General features: G+C 25.5%; 1 protein-coding gene and 1 long non-coding RNA gene across 2 annotated transcripts in view; one reads left to right on the plus strand and one right to left on the minus strand.

The window, feature by feature from the left end:
- Positions 1-7,990, plus strand: part of LOC126907706 (uncharacterized) — a 14,963-nt gene extending 6,973 nt beyond the window's left edge. The window contains exons 12-16 of the mRNA XM_050689194.1: positions 2,384-2,515; positions 2,573-2,772; positions 4,774-6,398; positions 7,149-7,293; positions 7,593-7,990. Coding sequence (XP_050545151.1) covers positions 2,384-2,515; positions 2,573-2,772; positions 4,774-6,398; positions 7,149-7,293; positions 7,593-7,636 — 2,146 coding nt within the window. The 3' untranslated portion in view covers positions 7,637-7,990. The remainder of the gene's footprint in view (positions 1-2,383; positions 2,516-2,572; positions 2,773-4,773; positions 6,399-7,148; positions 7,294-7,592) is intronic.
- A 98-nt stretch (positions 7,991-8,088) lies between these two features.
- On the minus strand, positions 8,089-9,090 carry LOC126907715 (uncharacterized). The gene is made up of 3 exons (XR_007704595.1): positions 8,767-9,090; positions 8,455-8,714; positions 8,089-8,381 (listed from the first exon to the last, which is right to left on the minus strand). It is a non-coding gene; the product is annotated as an uncharacterized LOC126907715 (long non-coding RNA).
- Positions 9,091-21,914: the final 12,824 nt, after the last annotated feature.

Genomic DNA, 21,914 nt, shown 5'->3' on the forward strand with positions numbered 1-21,914 from the left:
TACCATATTGAAAAATATACTATTTTTGTATGATAATTATGGGTTTTGTATTTTATTTTAATAGAAGTTGATGTTGCTTTTGCAATTATCCATCAATTTTTTAAAATTAAACACTATCTACAGATTTGCATCGAAGCGTTTCTTATGATAGTGATTTTAATCACTGTCAGATTAAATCTAGACTGAACCCAACTATGCAATGTCTCCACTATGCCGCGACCCCACTGTGCTACCGTTTTTTAATTTATCTATTAACTTTTGATATATTAAATATTTTGGTTAATTTAAAATATATATATACATATAAAAACCACAATTTTCACACAATATCTTCATAGTATCCAATCAAAAACTTACATTAGACATATTGATTATCATAAGCCCATTATATATTTGGTGGCAATAAAATAAGAAAATTAATAATAATAATAAATTAAATTAATTTCAATAGAAAATAAAATGTTTAGGTGTATTTTTTATTTTTTCCAAAACTAACCTAATATTCTATCAGTTGAATGACTGAAAAAGGTTTCACTTCATTATTTCCTCTTATACAGAGGGGTTTCAAAGCTAGAAACATACATATAAAATGTAGAACTTTTGAATATGTTCGGTAAATATTCAGGAATCTAAACATATGCTATTTACTATTAAGTTAAAAAAAAAAATTGTCCCAACATTTTATCTTATAAATGTAGATAGTTCCCCAAATTAAACAAAATATGTTAATTTGGTGTAAAAAGATCATCAATAAATGTGTTAAAGCTTTCATGGATTGTGTTGTTTCGGACTCTGCAATGAGTCCAAAATGTCAGAACTCAACTGCAAACATGAATATATCCTCAAGCACTTCAAGCAAAAAAATCATCAATTTTCGTGTTGTTATAATTTTCTATTTCAATTAATTTGTTTATATTTTAGGTCAAACGGTATAGTCCTATAGGAAGAACCGGGTAATTACTCCATTCAATTCCCATTTACAAAAAAAAAATATTTATAAATGATTTAGTTTTAGTTATAAATATTTTTAAGGAAAATGTTTAAAAATCTTTTATGACAATCTAATATGTTTAATAAAACTTTTAATATACATATTAGATTAGACAGCTCCTTCGTTTTAATTTAAAAGGAAGGGGCTGCCCTTTTCAAAAATATGTTTTAGCTACCAATGGCTTATGATAAAATACAAAGTGATTCTTTCAATAATTACTTGGTAGCAACTTTTCTTCACTCAATTTCTTTTAAAATAATAATTATGCTTTGAAAATTATTTTTGGTATTTTTCAGTTTCATATATTTCTCTATTTATTAATAATAATAATTTTTTTAATTCATCCTTTATAACTAATAAGGATGTCAACTTCATTTTTTAATTCATTTTAATTAAGTTAAGAAAATATAAAGTGAAGGTGAATGTGGGTTATGTTTTGTTATCATAACATATTACTCTGTCGCATTCTTCCTTCTTTCTACATTTAAAAATGTTAATAAATTCTGAAGTACTATTTAAAAAATTATTTTTGACTAGTTATTTTCTTAATTAGACAATTTTTTATTTTATTAACTAATTAATTATGCATGTTGTCATTGAAAGAAATAAAGTTTACGCCCTTTTATAGTATAAAGGATGAATTTTAAAAAAATGTAATAATTAATAAATCGAGAAATAAATAAAATTAAAACTTTAAATGTAATTATTATTTGAAGTCCATTCAAGTGGCTAGTATTAAAAGAATTATTCTGTATACACAACTCTATAACTTTTCATAATTATTCCATAAAAATTACAATACTGAATTATTCAATATCAATTTTATACTAAATTTAATTACTATAACAATTTATATAGTATTTATTTTTTTATTATATTTATAAATCATAAAACTTGTAATCAGGATATAAATAAAGAAATAGGAACTCATGTGGCTTTTGGAATAATTAAATAATTCCTCTAAAAATTAAACAATATCTACAGATTTAAATCAAGTTTCTTGATACTGATTTTAATCACTGTCAGATATCATCTATGCTTGTCCCCACTAAGCTTGGTTTTTTATTTTGCTACCAAAGTTTTGTAGTTAGAACAGTGCTTTTAATGTCAAAACATTCTAAATAATATAAGCAAGAAAACTATAGTAAATTTATTACAACTTTTAAAATAGTTTTTTTTTAATATGAAAAATAAATGTCTTTAAAAATTAGTTTTTTAACCTATCCTAGGGTTATTTTAAAAAAATGTTAATTTTGAGTCATTATAATTAAAAATGAAAAGTTATGTTTGAAAATGTTAAAGTATAATATTAAGTAATATTTCAAAGGTATTTACCTTTACAAATTAACCAGGTAAAATTGATATTATTTAATAAAAAAAATAATTTTATAGGTCGAAAATTCCTTACAAAACTAATAGCAAAATAAATAATAAAATCCGGCCAACTACCAATTTGGTATATATGGATCGTATAAAAATAAGAAAAGAGTATGAACAAAAAATTGAATTGGAAAGAAAAAAAAAGTAATTATTATATTTGTTTATTAAAAACAATAATTGCAATGAATTTTATTTTAAAAGTTTTAGAAAGAAGGTATTAGATAATTGGATGGATAATAAGGAATGTATTATGAAAATAACACAAAATGGTATAGTTCAACGTCATCAAGAACCTATGCATTCACCAAGTTATATCACACCTCATATACTTAATAATAATGATGTAAGAAAAACAAGATGGGACAATCAACCTACCATTATTGTACAACCTACAAATATAAGTAAGTGTTGTATTTATGTCAGCAATGACAACCTACATGATAATACACAAACTTACAAAGATTTTAAAGGTGCTGACTATACTGCTATATCTTAATTTTTTAATTCCTTTAAACTGGAGACTACCTTCTCTCTTTACTCTATCAATGATGTCGCTTCTGTTTTTAATGATGCGATCCTATATTCTATTAATCTCTTTGTTTCTGTTAAAATTTTTAAAACTCACAAGTTCCCCCCTTGTTCGGCAACACGAAAAAATTTTATTTATCAAAAAAACAAGCTCATGCTAATTTTAAATGATCAAAACGTCCTAACAATTATTTAATTTTTTCAGAGCTTAATGTAAGCATATCTCTAAACTAAATGACTAGTCCTATATTAATTACACCCAAAATATGCTTACTCTTAATTCTTCTATCTTTTGGAAATATACCAAAGATCTTAATAAAAACTCTTCCATTCCTTCATCTGTGTGTCACATAATGTACTCCTGCTCACTTACTGTATCTATTTTTGTACCGCTTTTCTTCTATTTACAAAACTTCTCTTTCTTCTTTCTCTGATTCAACAATTTGTACCACCTATTTTTATAAACAGTCTTCAAATTGTTTTTCTCCCTCGAAAATATCCAAACCATATTAAGTTCTCCAAAAAACAATTTTTGAATAGTCATAATGGAATCTCAGCACAATTATTAAAAATTGCCTACTTTCTCTAGCATAGCCTATGTTTTTTTTTATACGCATTTTCTAGAAGAATGTTTTTTTCTGAATTATGGAAGATTTGTTCCATCACACCTATACTGAAAACTGGTGACCCGTCTCTTGTCCCCAGTTACAAGCCTATTTTCTTCTTTCCCATATTGCCAAACTATTTCTATCCCTTGTCTATTCATATATTAAATTTAGTTTTAACCACATCATTGATGAACAACATAGTTTCCGCCCTGGTAAATCTACCATATCCTGTTGGCAAAACTTTTAGGATTTTTAAAGCACCATGCTAGCCCTTTCACTTCCCCACAATGTTTATGTTCCCTCTATTTTTTCCCTTGTTCGCTCCATTTTAGATCACTGTGTAGTTGTATGGCATCCATACTTATCTAGCGTTCAATTTCTAATTGAAAGAATACAAAACCATTTGTTATCTTACGCTGCTTATTTGCTTAAAATTTCCCAACCCCCACATGATTACTCCATTATTTTATCCACACTTAGTATACCTACACTTGTTTCCAGGTTACTTGACACTGATCTACTTTTTATCAATGCTCTCCTTAATGGTTTAATTGATGTACCAGACCTTTTGTTCTCTGTATCCTTTCGTGTTCCATCCTATCTCACTAGAAATCACTTTCTTTTCCATATTTCCTCTTATCGTATCTTCTATTATAATAATAATAATCCTCGACTCATAATTCTACGCTCCCTTAAAAATTCATAGTTTTTGGATACCGTCTACTTCTTATATAATAATTTATCTTTTAGATATTTAAACCTGATTTTAAAAATAATTGTTATTATAATTTTGTTTTTATACATTTTTGTTTTTAATTTACATATACAGGGTGATTCTTAAAATTTAAGTGGGAGTTATATGATTACTATAACTTCCACTTAAATTTTTGGCTAGCGTTAAAAGAATCACTCTGTATATATATTTTTTTCTTGTTCTTTGATATAAATTATTTTTTTAAATTGCCTTTTTAACATTCAATAATCAAATAAAATATTCACTCTATACAAGCCATATTTTATCACTGTATAAATAATGGTATGACCTTTTTTTTTTTAATTGACTGGCAAAAATAAAAAAAAAGTACTCAACTCTTGAAAATATTATAAAACATCGTATTTTTCTTGATACCACCCTGTACTGTCACATAGATTGATCATACATAAAGCTAGCTCTGTATATCAGATGTTATTAAATGTTATAGTATTTAATTTAATTATATTATTACTTGTTAATATATATAATTTAATAATTTGTTATTATTACAGGTAATACTATTCACCAAAATATTCAAAGTTTAAATGCTTTACCACCAGAAACTTTATTACAGTCCAAACTTGTAAGCAGATCACCATACTTACCAATTCATCAACTACACTCAAATTGCCAACTTGACTTTCCATTGACACACAACCCATTACAACCATCCCCTTCACCTTTATTTAATTCATCAATACTAGTACAACCTTTTTCAAAAAAATTACCTACATCTTTAGTAAATATTGCACAAAATGATTTTGATTCTGAAAAATCTCTAGTGTCTCCCACTAAATTAATTTTGAATTCTCTGAATAGTAATGTACATCACTTTATGCAAAATAGTTTACTTAAAAATAATCAATCCAGTCAAGTCTCAAGTTCTAATCAAATAGATGAAATTTTAAAAAATATAAAAGCTGTAAAATCTGGTGTAGATTTATTAGCAAGAATTAGAGTAATTAGTAAATCTTTTAAAAAACAACCCTCTAAACTGTTAAAAATAAAAAATTCAGTTCAATCAAAGTTTCCACAACCACCTTTAAATTTATCTGATGTTTCATTGTTTTCAATAACTGGAGAAAATAAAAAAGTAGTTTTTTATAATAAAGAAGCAAATATAGCATCTAACTCATTGTGCTCCAATTTATTACAATTTCCTACTAAATTTTGTTTGAACTATAAGAATAAATTTTCTACGGCAATATTAAACTCTCTATTGAGTAAAACAAAAGATGAAAACAAATTTTCTGTGCCAAAAACTTTTATTATTCAAAATATGAATTCTGAAGTACTAACTTGCAATAAAGTTAATAAAGAAATTGAACTACATAAAAAATTGAAGTTTAAAAAATACCGAAAAGTAGTTGGATACTTGAAAACTCAAAATAGTGTATTACCAGTTTTCAAAAAGAAAATAGGACTGAGGCTTAAAGGAATTAAAGGTATTCACTATAAAATTCCAGCAACTAAAAGAAATATGGTGCGCAAAGGAAATATTCATCGTTTAGCTCTAAAAAATTGTATTATTAAAACCAAATCTGCTTTAAAAAAACATACAAATGTGAATGTAGATGATCCTTTAAAAAAAACAAAAGAGAAAAGAGTCACATTTTTGATTGAAGGAGAATCTGATAATTCAACAAGTGTTGATGTTCGGCCAATAAACTTAAATCAAATCACTTCCAAACAAAAACCATTAATGAAATGTCACCCTTTTGAAATTCGTAAAGAATTTAATATAAGTAGTTCTACATTACAACCATCAACATCTTCTGAAGATACTGAACCACAAATTTCTTCTAATCAGATTAATGATAGTGATTCTATGATTTCACCAATTGTTTCAAAACTTAAATTGTTAAGAAATAGAAAAATGAAAAACTTACGAAATAAATCTAATAGCTTGGAACAGTTACCAGTTAAAAGGAAACATAAAATACCAGTTAGTATGATGTCTTTTTCTACAGATGTGTTAAAACTCATTCCAGATAGTCGCAAAGAAATGAAAAAAATAATGGACTACCATAACTCAATGGCTACAATCATTGTGAAGACTTTAGGATGTTATGCTAAAAAAACTTGTCAACAAGGTCGTATTAGAAGTGACGAAGATTTCAAATTTCTAGCTAAAAAGGTAAATATGAAAAATTAACTAAAAAAATTTAGTAGTAACTAAATACATTCTTGTGGTAGAGTAGTGATATATTCAGAAATTTTTTCTAGTGCTATAAATTTGTTTCAAGAACAGGTAAAGTACTAAAATAGCTTTCATTTGTTGGGCAAAAAACATCTAATCGCAAAGGCTGTGCTGTTAGTTAGTTTATTTTTGTCACATCCCTACTATTTGCTCTATTATAATAAAAATGTTTAGTTTATATAGTTTTTAAAATTTTAAAACTCATAATTGTTTGGTTTTTGATTATATTTTAAAATTGACACAATGAAAATTAATCTATTTAATTTTGAAGATAGGGATATAAATGTCTAAATGTTGACATTGCTATGTTTGTATCTTATAATTTGTAATGTTTTTAAGATCAATAATTTATGTTAATTATCATTATTAATTTAGATTTATATAATAAATTAATTACTTTTGAGAAGTAATAATTGTCCTTACAATTTACCAGTAATTACATGTTATACAATAATTGTTTATTAGTTTTCATTACTTATCTTTTTGGATAACCTAAAAAATGTTTTTGGGTAATAAAAATCAGTAAAATCAAATTAACAAATCACTTGCTGTTTTGAATGTAGTTACAGTTATAGCTGTTTAAATTGATATTACCTCAGAAATGCCATGGTGTAAATTTGTCTGTTATATGAATTATTTTGAAAGATATTAAACTAATTAATTATTGATTTAATACATATTTTTTAGATTAATGAGAATATTTTATTAAAAGAGCTACAATTAAAAAAAGCTGATAAATTGAAAATAAGTAACAATACAAAAGAAAAAGTAGCAGACTATATTAAAAAATATATGTCTAGATTTGGAGAAGTCTATAAAAGGAAAAAAATTGGTAATTTTAAGTTATGCTTAAAAATGTATAAAATTCTTACTGCTTATTAAAGTTTTACCAAGTCTTGGTTTTTTTTTTTTTTAATGCAGAGTGATGTAGCATAATATAATATTTGATTAATTTAAATTTGTTTGATTAATTTTTTTAAATTATTACTATTCTAGTAAATTACTATTGTTTAATTAATATTTTCATACAAAAAAATAAAAAGTAAATAATGAAACAATTGTAGTTTATTAGTATATGATAGATATTAATATATAAAAATAATAATAATAATTAATCTTATATTTTTATAGATTATAGTGGCCTACAAAAACAAAACAATTTATCTGACAAGTAACAAAGTGGTGTTTCCTATGTAATTTTAAGAACATATGTATGAACTAATGTTTAAGAGTTTTTATTTTTATATTTTTAATGTGATCTGTTGTAAAGTATTTTTAAGGATAAGGTTTTTAGCATTAATTTTTATTTTGAGTTATATCTGACTGATTAGTTACTTATTTTTTACATTTAAAGGTAAAATATTATTATTTAGTATATATATTTTGTAAATCCTAGAAAAACTAAACATTTATGAAAAATGTATTGTTTTTTTTTTTACTTGTTGTTAATTTTATTTGCCTTGTACTGAGATCAAAAGAATATTAAAGTAATATAAAACTATGCCAAATGGTATAATACAATAAATTTACTTTTTGTGGTGTTATTTCAATAATATACTTAATTTTAAGTTATAGAAGTAATATTATTTCTATTTTTAAATTAAAGAAAAATTAATTGTTGTGAAAATTTAACACACTATAAAATAGTACTAGCATTAGAATTGAATAATAAGAATCAAATGAACTAAACTATTAAGTTAAAACGAAAAATGTGGATGAGTCAGATAAGTACATTAGGATATGTACTTATTGAGTTATGAGGATAGATTACACACTATGGTTACAAGCATTTTAATACAAAGAGTGGATATATTACGCGGATGGATACAGATCGTAATGGAGTATATACTCTCCTAAGAAAAGACTATTTTCAACATTTTTGGATATTGATTTAAAAATTAAATGCCACATCTATTAAATCTGAAAAAAAAAATTTTATATATATATAAACAGTGAAATATCAATAAATTATTTATTTTAATTTAGTGTCAACCTCATAATAACCAATTCATCCATAATAGTTCTAAATTTAAGTTCATTATTTTTAATTAATGTATTAAGCAACAACACTGTATCATACAATGAATTCTAACATGTCTCGTTGGGTATTATTAAATAAACGCCAAGATTTTGTTTGATTAAATCAGCTGACTTGGTCGAGCACCTTTGTTTGTTCCATAATGCAGTTGACTTGGCAAAAGTCATTCGGAACTATTTTTTAACAGCAGCATTAGAAAAACCTTTTTTATAGTCCTATACAGAGATTGTTAATTAATAAAATAAAATATTTAATTTAAAATATTACTTTTAAATGTACAATGGATGGTTGGATTAATTTTTATTTACCACTGTTGCTACCAAATTAATTGTGTGTGCACAACATCTGTGATATTGGGTAACGTTTACATATTTGGGTTGTCTGGGTAACATATACTGATACTCTTTTTCTTCATTATTTAGAATGCTCAAAAATAGACGATATCAATTTCTCCTATTTCATCAACTACTTCTACTGAATTATTTACAAGCAACTGATTAGAAATTTCAGTATTTTCATCATCAAGTATATGACCAATGTTCTAAAAAATATAATAAAGTTTAATTCGAACTATACAAAAAATATGGCATAAAGCACTTACGCTTTTATCACAATAATACTAGTATTTTTCGTTCATTATTGTTTTAAGTTTATTTTAAAAATGATTTTTAACTTTTTAGTTCGATGTACTTTAAAAGCGTGTTTTTTTAGTTTTAGCTTCGATGCGAAGCTGAGAAGGTATTAGTTTTACTAAGATGTTTTTTTTTTTTTTTTTTTTTTTTGTGTCTGTTACCACTTTTTCTCAGCTCTCACCGAACCGATTTCTTTCAATGATACGTCAAAAGATCACAAATTGTATCTAGTCGAAGACATTACCCTCAAAAATTGAAAAAAATTCCCTCGTTCCCCGTAAATGGGGGAAACCTCCAAAAAAATTACAAATTAAAAAATCGCTAATTTTCGAAATTTTTTTTACTTTAAAGTGTCATAACTTTTTCAAAAATGAACATATCAATATATATTTTTTTTATATAGATTCATGATATCATTACCTTTCATTTGGTATATTTTTTTCATAAATTTAACCTTTAACCTGCCCACAAGGGGGGATTTAAAATGACAACTTTTTCACAAAAAATTAATTTTTTTAACTTAAATTTTGAAAATGTTCCGGAAGGTCTGACACTTTTATATATATCTTAAATTAAAGCTAATGTAATCTACTTTATTATGCAAAAAAAAAATTTCGGACTTTATTTTATCTTCACGGTGAAAATGGCTACCGAATGCTATTTTTGTGTGAAAATTTTCGATTTTGTACTTTACATTTTTAACTTTATTATGCTATAACTTTTTGAAAAATGTATGGATCAGTACAATTTTTTTATGAGGAGTAGTATTCATATACATCTTTCATTTGACATACTGTTTTTTAAATCGGACCATTTCCCTATATACGAGGGGGTTCAAATCTAAAAAATGCATGTAAAAAGTAGAACTTTTATTTATATTATTTTAGAACTTTATTATTATTATGTGAAAATTCTCGATTTTATTTTTTACATTTTTAACTTTATAATGCTATGACATATTTAAAAGTGTATGGATCAACATTATTTTTTTATAAGAAATAATATTTTTTAATAATCCCTTTTTCATTCGACATACTTTATCTTAATTAGGATATTAATAATGAACTAGCAGATCATGTAGCTTTTGGAATAATCCACCAATTTTTTAAAATTAAACACTATCTAAAGATTTGCATCGAAGCGTTTTTTTTTTATAGTGATTTTAATCACTGTCAGATATCATTATACTTGATCCATCTATGCCACGTCACCACTGTGCCGCGACCCCCCTGTGCTGGGTTTTTTTAATCTATATTTTACATTTTATTTTAGATTATATATATAATATAATTTATAATAATTTAATTGGTTATGCACTGCAATAACTTTTAATCTAAAATTTTAAAATATAAATAATTGTTTATAAAATGTCGAATTTAATAAATGTATAAAACTGTTAAATAAAAAATTGTGTGAAATATTACCTAAAATATTTTTAATATGTTTTTTAATTAGCTTTCAAAGGTGATTGATTTATTATTGACCACTAAATTTTCCTAAAGTAATAATAATCTTGGTAATATTTTTTTTGGCTTTGTTGTGTACTATTAATCTCTGAAATCATAAGTGATTAACTCAGTGGCGGCTCGTAGATTGGACGACGGGACGGGAAACTCCCTATTAATATTAATTAAAAGAAGAAAATGAATTGTATATTCTTAATTCTACATTTTTATTAAAAATGCAAATTTTTAAATAGTAAAATAGTTATAATTCATTTGTCGTGTGTGAACATAAAAGTTGTTTCCCTCAGTATATGTGAGTGCACACACGAGCAATGTTTGGACGACCGATAGCGTTGTTCATACGGTAAAATATTAGTATACTACTATATTGGGTAATTTATTTTTAGAATTGACTGCTTGTCTTTATCGGTTGTTATAATAGTATAATCGCTATTATTATTATTTTCATTTCTATAATCTACTGCGTCCTTAAAAATAATAATATGTGTATTGTGTTTTATTTTACAATATTTAATTTGACAATTTTTTATACCTATAACTATATTTTATATTATATTTATTAATTATATTTGTACAATATTTAAAGTCGTACCCCCACCACTAGCATCCACGAGGCCACCACTGGATTGAATACTTTTTAAGCCTGTCCTTTATCCCTTAAGAATACTAACTAAGTAGTTTTAAATGACAACATAATTTTTTAACTTGATTAAAATATAGAAACTGGTATAATTTAAAAAATGATTCGAAGATTGAAATGAGCGGGCGAGAAACGTTTAAGGATAAAAATAGTTATAAATATGTTAGAACATAAAATTGAAAACTACACTACAAAAAATTGGCAACAGTCATTGATTATTTTGAATTCGAGATAATTGAGAAAATGAATACTTAAGTCAATCGATCTAAGTAATAAGTTTGGCAAATACAAATATTCCGATGAACAAATTTAATGTGTCATAATTTTATAGTACAATGAATATATTGCATGAGAGAACGTGACTTGGCGGCCGAATGGTAAAATAGAAAAAATCTTACATTTCTCAATATTGATTGTAAAAATAATATATATAATACTAGGTCCTAGAGTGACTCTTTCAATTACTTTACATAAACTTTAACTTAATCAACTATGTATAAATGACGGGTCGGGTGTTTTCTGCTAATCTTAATAGGCGAACAACGAGAAGACAATGCACTAAAGATCGATGACATACAGTATATATATAAACTAATAGAGATTCAATATATTGATACATTAACACTAAAAATCGTAAAACATCACCCAGCCATTAGTCAACTACACTGCCGATACAAACCAACCAACAACAAATAAAAACACACCAGAACACTGGCCAACGAGTTAGGAAACTCAACAATGCGACTTAACTACACATTCGCGTACGTACTAACTTAGATGCCAGTAGTGCCGGACACGACAACTGTGACTGCCGTAGGCCAAGTGATGAGAGGGGGTGGGTGGGTGATTAAAAGCTATGTGGAGCTTGACTAGGCTACACATGTAACTTTTGAACACTCAGTTGTGTTCTTTCGTGTCCCGCGTTTTAGAAATAAGTTCATAAGCAAACTGGCAACATTGCTTTCACTTAGTTTGTTTAATTAAAAAGGGAGAGCATTGAAGTCATTCTTCAGGCTTATGAATTCCACACGTTGCCAGATTGCTTATTAACTTACATTTTATTTGTATATGTCCCCGTTTTGAATATATTTGTTCCGTCTGCTAAAAACGATTGTTTGAATTTGTGGCTCAATTATACTAAAATAATTTCTATTTATAGACCGCCCGGTTGAGTAATTTATCGCCCATTATTATTGTAAATAAATTGGATTTGTAAAATGTATGTTGTTTATTGTGTCGGTTTAATAAATTTTTGGTACAAATTATTCAAGCGCCACATTTACAATATTAAAATAATTCTTTATTTAGCAAAAATGTTTGTTATGTGTTAATGTGTATTGATAGAAGTTTGAAATTATGTTTTACATTTTATTTGAGATTATATATAATATAATATATAATAATTTAAATGGTTATGCAATCCAATAACTTTTAATTTTAAATTTAAAAATATGAATAATATTTTACAAAATTATGAGCTTAATAAATGTATAAAACTATTAAATAAAAGTTGCTTGAACTATTACTAAAAATATTTATTTTATGAATATATATAATATGTTTTTTAATTAGCTTTCAAAGGTGATTGATTTATCATTGACCACTAAATTTCTCCTCAAGTAATAATAATCTTGGACATATTTTTTTGGGGCTTTGTTATGTATTCAAATTATTAGTGGTTAAATAATTTTTAAGTCTCTCCTTTATCCCTTATAAGAGTACTATATTTATTTTTTTAGATGGAAACATACATTTTTAACTTACTTATACAATAAAAAATGGTCTAATTATTCAAACACCATTTTTACAACATTGAAATTATTGTTTTTTTACAGAAATGTTTGTTATGTTTGAAAGAAGTTTTAAATTTTCTTTTTACATTTTATTTGAAATTATATATATAATATAATTAATAATAATTTAATCGGTTATGCATTCCAATAATTCAATAATATTTGAAAATTTAATTTTTAACATATTTAGACTTAAGAGAGTAGAAGTATACGATCGAAAATGTGTAATGATAAAATCCGATTACTAATATACTACAAGAGAGTAATTATAGAGTAATAAATTGAAAACTAAATAATAAATTGGCGACAAATACATAAATTATTTTTAATTTATGGACACATATTAAAAAAAATGAATAATGAAGTCAATCAAGCTAAGTAATAAGAGCAACAAATTCAAATATTAGGATGATCAAAATTAGAGCGTCGCAAATGTTTAGTACAATAAATATACTGCTTGAAAGAACGTGACTTTGCGGCCAAATGGTAAGATAGAAAAAAAAATCCTTCATTTCTCAATAGAGACCCTCAGTTGTGTTCTCTCGTGTCCCATGGGTTAGACATAAGTTCATAAACAAACTGGCAACGTTGCTTCCATAAGTCTGTATTATTCAAAGGGACGGAGCATTGAAATCATTCTTAACGCTTATGAATTCCACACGTTGCCAATTTGCTTATTAACTTGCATTTTATTTGTATATGTCCCCGTTTTGAATATATTTGTTCCGTCTGTTGAAAACGATTGTTTGAATTTGTCGCTCAATTACACTAAAATTAATGCTATAAATAGACCATCCGGTTAGTTATTTATCGCTTATTAGTATTGTAAATAAATTGCATTATAAAATGTTTATTGCTTATTATGTCGGCTTAGAACATTTTTGGTACAAGTAATTTATTCAAGTACCGTTTTTACTGCATTAAAGTTATTATTGTTTTTCGCAGAAATGTTTATATTAATAGAAGTTCTCATCCTAGAATGTGTTTCGTTTGCCCGTATGGCGTCCTTTTAAGTAAAAACTATAATCATCTATAATATAAAAAAACAATAATAATAATAATAGTTTTTAGATTATTTAAATATTTATAATTAATCAAAATTAGATCTTTTATTAAACATTTTTGTTTTCAATTAAATTATTATTTTATTCTTAATATAATTTTAACTTCAATTGTAATATAATATTAAATTACTAAAAATTGCAATATAATCAAAATATTAGCTTATTTATAATTGATGATGTAAAATATCCAGTGTTAATCTTTTATATATTATGTATAATTAGGGCTACCAGACGTCCGTATTTTTGAGGGTCGTCCATATCGTCCGTATTTTTCATGAAATGATCAAAAATGTTCAAAAAGTTAAGTGCATGAAAAAATTACGTAAAGTGGCGAGTAATTGGAGAATCCAAAAATTTGCGCTTTTTTTTCGGTCAATGACATTACAATATTCACAGAAATATTGGAAATCGCTCAATTTTTCTTTGCTATACCTGGCCATAATGTGAATTGTGAGCGCATTTTTTCGCTAATGGGTACTCAGTGGCTAAAGAACGAAATTCGTTGGATGTAGCTACTATTCGCGATATTTTGATTGTTCAGTTCAACTTCAAAAAATTGTCATGCTTGGATTTTGTAAAATATCTAGAGCGACCGGAAAATAATAACTTGCTGAAAAAAGTTGGGTCGTCGGAAAAATATCGTTGAAATTAAGAATATGTTTTATTGATAAGGTAGATAAGAGAGATATTGTATTGCGAATACTTGAGATGTTCTTTATAATATAATTATTCAGTCAATAAAACCAATTGCAGAATGAATATGTATGTGACTTATAATTTATTGAAAATTGATAAAATAAGTTATACGTAAATCGTAAAATTAAGTAAAATGTCAATCTAGATTATCGATCATCGATTCCTATTGATAACAATTAATTTCTATCGATTCTCATTAATTTTCATAAATGCGCATCACCTATCAGGCAAACAAATTAAAATATTTTTTTTTAATTTGATTATTTCTTCTACTTTTTGAAAATTAAAAAAAAAAATTTCTTATTTTCCAATTTTCAATAGGGGGGGGGTAGGTTTTTATATTTCCGTATTTTTCACTTGGAACATCTGGTAGCCCTATGTATAATTTTTTTATAAACACAAGACATATGTAGGGCTATGCTTATAAATTTGATCAACATTATGATTTTAATAAAATAATTAATTACAAATGATATCAATTTCAAAATCAGTATGAAATATATTTGTATAGAGAGAGGAAGATGGATTCTGAATATTTAAATTTATAGATAGTAATAAAATTACAGTTAGAAATATATAATTATTAGTAATAAGATTTTTTTAATTTTTTTAATACTATGATATTAATTATTACTATTTATTAGAATTTATTATACATAAACATAATACATGTATACATATATATAATTCATATAATATTAATAATTATGGAATATTTATTAATATTTCTAATATTTATTTAGAATATAAATAACATTTTTAGTATTAATAAAAAAGCTTATAACAGAATACACTCATTAGACATTTAAGCATGGTGTATATTAATAAAACAAAACCAACTAAAATATGTGTAAATTTAAAATATAATAATTTTTAATTGTATTGTTTTAGCATTGGACATGAACTAATGTTATAGAACTTAATTATAACAAATAGTTTCTTAATCAATTACGATCTAAAAAGAAATTTTTTTTTTAAATTGTTAAAGTAAAATATCAAGTGAAAACATGGGTTCATTAGTGTTATTAATTAACTAAATTTATTTGTAGATGAGACTAAACATAGCTAAACGGAGACTAAATGAGACTAAACAGAGCGTAGATGATGTGGGAGATCGTGTCAAGTGGAAGTTTAGGATAAGGGTGGTCGACCCTAAGTAGTTGGGATTAAGGCGAGGAAGAAGAAGAAGATTTATAGATGATTCTATACCTGTATAAATACACATTATGTTATTGAAGTGCATAACATATTTCAGGGCGTCGGACGGTTGTTGTCACGTGACAGCAATGTGAACACGCCGCAGCAGACGATTGGGTTTCGGTTGGGAATCGGAATTTAGTGGAAGTTGGACGATAAGGGGCAGTAGACGGACAATAGCATATACGTCGGTAGTTATAATACAGTTTAATGCGGCCCTTGGAATTATTTGGAAGTTCTCGTCAGTAGCGGACAGTCCGTGTTTTAGGCTACCAATATGTATGATTAAAGCATTATATTGTATTTTAGGGTCTGACTACGATAAATTTGTTAAATAGTATATTTTTCATTATTTATTTTTTATAGTAAATTAATTTTTTCAAACTTTGAAAATAGTTGTTTCTTAGGAGAGTGTATACTACAGTACGAGCTGTACCCATTCGTGTAATATATCCTCTCATTGTATTAAAATGCTTGTAACCATAGTGTATACTCTATGCTCATAACTCAATAAGTACGTATTCTAACGTACTTATCCGACTCATCCACATTTTTCGTAAAAAATGTTTAAAAAGATGGCCATTTCAAATCTAAATTATAATAATTTATTATATTGTTATTAAAAATTAGTAAGAAAAATATGCTTCTACATAGTCTAAGGTTGCAAAAATTACGATGAAATTTATAATAGTAGTTAGTTGGATCTGTTCCACTTGTATATTTGTGGGTACTATATATCCAAGGTTATTAGAATAACTTACAGTATATTAGAGTAAGTGAGAAATCAATTATTGATGTTTTTTGCTCATGTCCAAAATGCTTAATAAGTTTAAAAAGATAATTGTATCCTTATCTTATTGACTTATATTTGAATTGTTTATATCAAGGTGGTTCAATAATTAATTGACTCTGCTTACACATTTGTCGTTGGTTACTCAAGACTTCAATAATATTATTTTTATTAACCCTTTAGCAGGCGCGTGCCTATTTTTAACGTTCATAGTCTATCAGACCCCATTTCTAAAAAAGTATAAAATATGTATAAAAAAGTTCATTTTTTTTAATTCAAAGACATTATTTGTTACCATATGATATATAAATATAGATAAAAATTCAATAATAAAAATAAAAAATAAATAAATTACAAAATTATGTGCATAACTAAAAATTATATTACAAAAAATTTTGGTTTATAAAAAAATTATTTTAACTGCAAAATCTTATTTTTAAGACGTAAAACAAAAGCTTTTACTATTACAAAATGTATTTTAATTAATTTTTCTTGTACTTCTTTGAGCTCAAACACGACTTATATTTATTAGTCTTATGTGTATTTACATTTATATAATCATTTTTCTGAATTGAATTTTTAGCTTCGATGCGAAGCTGAGAAGGTATTAATTTTACTATGATGTGTTTTTTTTTGTGTCTGTATGCGCTCAATCTCAGCTCTCGCTGAACCGATTTTGATGAAAAATATGTCAAAAGATCACAAATCGTATTTAGTTGAAGACATTACCCTCAAAATTTAAAAAAAAATCCCTCGTTCTTCGTAAACGGGGGAAATCCCCCAAAAAATTACAAATTTAAAAATCGCTAATTTTCGACATTTCTTCAATTTTTTTTAATTAAAATTGCCATAACTTTTTTAAAAATGACCAAATCAATATAATTTTTTTTTTTATAGATACCTTAGATATTTACCTATCATTTTATATATTTTTGTGATCATTTGACTCTTTAACAGCCCACAGGAAGGGTTTCAAAATGGTAACTTTTTTACAAAAAATTAACTTTTTCAACTTAACTTTTGAAAATGTTCCGGAAAGACTGACACTTTTATATATACCTTAAATTAAAGCTAATGTAATATACTTTAATTTGAAAAAAAAAAATTGACCTCTGGATTTGTCTTCATGGTGAAAATGACTACCGTATTCAAAAATATGATATTTTTGTGTTAAAATTCTGGGTTTTGTATTTTATTTTAATTTAAAATACCTGACAAGGGGAGTACAGATTTTCATAAATATTATATAAATCAAATTGATATAGCATAGAAAGTTAAACTTATTTAAAGCTTTTTGATTTTTTTCTGTCGTGAAAATAGCTTTGAAATTTGAACTAGTTTAAATTGCCATTTTTTTCAGTCAACGGAAGCAACGTACGGTTGCCGAGTCGGTAAAACTTATGTCTTACGCGCTTGGGGTACAGGGGTACAGGGGCAAGAAAATTTATTGCATTTTTTCTTAATTCTTTTTAAGTTAGAATAAATTTTCAACTCGTTTGATTTTTATCTCATTTAGATTCAATAACTTCAATAAAGATCAAGGATCCTATCACTTTAGTCGCCCTATGCGAGAAGAAATTTCTTATTCATATTAAAATTATTTTACTATATTTTAAATTTTAGCTTCGATGCAAAGCTGAGAAGATATTTTTTTGTGACTATCATTTATTTTCTCTGCTCTAACTTGACCTACTTTTTTCAACGATACGTCAAATGACTACAATTTGTATCTAGTTGAAGATATTACCCTCAAAAATTGAAAAAAAAATTCTATTTTACCAATTAAACAATTAGTTATTCCATGTTCTCCATAAACACAATTAACATCATTCATTTTTATTGTTTTCAAAGTATTTATTGACGAATTAAGTTTGATAAGATAGGTTTCAACTACAAAATTAAATCATTTTACTTTTTAATTTAATTATTTTTTTACTCTATTTGTGTGTGCTACTACTAGACTATAATATTACAAATTTTTTGGTAACATGTTGCTATACAAATCATTTTTAAAAAAAATGATTGTTAGTTTCTCCTGAATTAATAATGGATTTTTACAATTATAATCAAGTTTTATTATACGCTCAATTAAGTAAATCATTTTAACAATTTTGTTTTGATTGGTTCTTTTAGTTAAAGTAAATCAATAAAATTAATTAAGTTCTGAATATTTCAATTGCATAATCTTTTCAAACCCCAAAAGTTACTAGAAAATTATTACTATTACTTCTATTTAAGTTATCTATTACGATAAAAATGCAAAAAAATATTGAGCTTTTCTGATTAATTTACAATAAATTGTAATTATAAAACTTTCTGACTGCATATTAATCTTAACGATACAATTTTTTTAATTCTCATAAAATTTTCTATTTAATGATGTCAATTTCAAACTTGCCAATTCAGCTAAAAGTTATGGTAAAATAAATTATTTTTTTTTATTATAAATATTTACAAAAATCAACATTAAACGATTAAAAAAATAGGTTAAATATGTCATTTTCCTTATTTTTAACATATTAATAATCAAAATCAGTATTAATTTAAAAAAAATTTTTTTAGTTAAAGTAAATCATTAAAATTAATTCAGTTCTGGATATTTCAATTGTAGAATCTTTTTAAATACCAAAAATTACTTAGAAATGATTACTATGATTTCTATTTAAGTGTTTTATTACGATAAAAATGCAAAAAAATAATGAGTTTTTCTGATAAATATACAATAAATAGTAATTATAAAATTTCCTGACTGCATATTAGTCTTAAAAATAGCATAGTTTTAATTCTCATAAAATTTTCTATTTAATGATGACAATTTCAACTTGTAATTGAGCTAAAAGTTATTGTAACATATTCAATTTTTTTTATAATAAACTTTCATAAAACTTGTCAAAATTTTTTCATCAACTTTAATGAACCAAAAAAATAGGTTAAAAATGATTTTTTTTATTATAAACTTTCACTTTAAAGGACGAAATAAAGAAGGTTAAAAATTATTACTTTTAACATATTAAAAATCAAATCAGTAATAATTTGAAAACAATTTTTTTTTTCTTTTAATTATTATTTTATATATAATTAGTAATAATATAAAAAATTAGAACTGATAGAAAAAGTCTAATTGCAGATTTGAAAACAACGAAACAATTTGATTTAGAAAAGTATATTTTTACTTCTGATGAAAGTTCCTTGTAGTCCAGTGCATTTTTTTATAGTAACAGTTTTTATTGAAAATTATATAATGAAGCCCTTTAAATTTTTATACACGTAAAAGTAAAGCAAAATATAACTTCTTTATTATTTTTATAATTTCTCCGTTTAAATTACTATATTAAATTATTGTATATTAATTTCATACTAAATTTAATAATTATAATTAGTATTTATTCATATATTATATTTTAAAATCAAAGAATTACTAATTAGGATATAATCAAAGAAATAAGAGTTGATGTTGCTTTTGGAATAATCCACCAATTTCTCTAAATGAAACACTATCTACAGATTTGCATCGAAGCGTTTCTTATGATAGTGATTTTAATCACTGTCAGATATCATCTATACTGGACCCAACTATGCCACGACCCCACTGTGCCGCCACCTCACTGTGCTGGGTTTTTATTCATCAATTTATTTTTACCGAGTATAACTTATATAACTTATGTTATTATTAAATATAAATATAAGATTATTTTTTACGTTTTATAATTTTTTTTTTTGAACTACAACTTATAATTAAAATACATTGATGATATTTTTAATAGATTTTGGTCATTATATTTTTAGTCTAATACATTTTTATCAGATTTTAAAGGCCATTTACTTATTGGTTTCCAAAACCTAATATACTCTTCCGGGATAAATTTCAATGTATTTTTGATATCTCCCAACTTTTTTTCGTTGATTGGCAACTTTCCGTTGTGTGCTTTGTCGATTGGAAATAAAAAGTCCGTTGTGGAATTTCGAAGACGAAATGTATGTTCAACCAACGCATTTATAAATTCACGACATTTAATTTCGTTTTTATTGGAACATGAAACAGTGAGTTGATGATAAGATGATAAAGCAAATGATGATTTATTAGCTCTCAGTATATTTTTCCTGTATGAGGCATTACTTAAACATGTTTTTTTGTAATATGTTGGCCACCATTTTTTGTAGTCAATTATATAGTTTTGATCAACTTTTACGACTGAAAATTTGTTAGGAATTTTCGACGCTTCGGAAATTAAATTAATGTATTGGTCTATTGTGTATAGTCATTCGTATTTTACTAGAGATCTTTTAATCAACCCAAAATCACGGTCACGAGGCATGAAAGAATGACCTCTCATTGCATAAAAAACTTGGACTTCTTTAAATCTTTTATTTTCCACCAAACCCATTAAAAACCTAATAATTGCGTTGTTTTTGTTCTGACCTGCACAGTTATCACAAAAAATATAGAGACGTTCAACTTCTTTGCCTATGTCATTATTGATGTAATGATTTATAAATGATATGACTTCGTTAGGTCCTTTACCAGCTTCCCCCTCATGATAAACGTAGCATTTCATACTTCCTGTGGATAAGTTATGAACACCAAAGTTACAAACTGTGAGCTGTCTATAATAATAAAGATCTTGAACAGGTATTTGAGGTAATGAAAGATTGGCCATGTAATCGATACAAATGCCCACACTTTTTGTATCGTCCAGGCATATTTTTTTAATTGAACTTAAATATGTATAAAACTTTTGACTTCGACGCTTGTGAATTAACAATTCAGCAACAGCCACTTTTTATTGCATTTTCATTAAGACTTTGAGATTTTATTTTAGCATTTAGCTCTTCACAAGTGGGACAATTATCCTGTTTATTATACCTTTCTTCCTTTTTGACGTTTCAAGAATTTCTGTCTCGGAATCAGAGTCAGAATTCATTTTCAAAAATAAAATAACAGTTCACACTATACTTTACTGTAGTAAAGGCTACGATATACTGATTTACATTACACTGATTACAGCATATTATGATGGTTATGGATAATATTGACAAAAATANTATTATGATGGTTATGGATAATATTGACAAAAATATTATATTTTAATTATAGTGAATTTCTTGGTATTTTGTTCAAGACGTATTGTATACTATT

This window comes from Daktulosphaira vitifoliae, unplaced genomic scaffold (assembly GCF_025091365.1).
Source record: "Daktulosphaira vitifoliae isolate Bord-2020 unplaced genomic scaffold, ASM2509136v1 Scaffold_5, whole genome shotgun sequence".
In the NCBI taxonomy this organism is placed as follows: Eukaryota; Metazoa; Arthropoda; class Insecta; order Hemiptera; family Phylloxeridae; genus Daktulosphaira; species Daktulosphaira vitifoliae.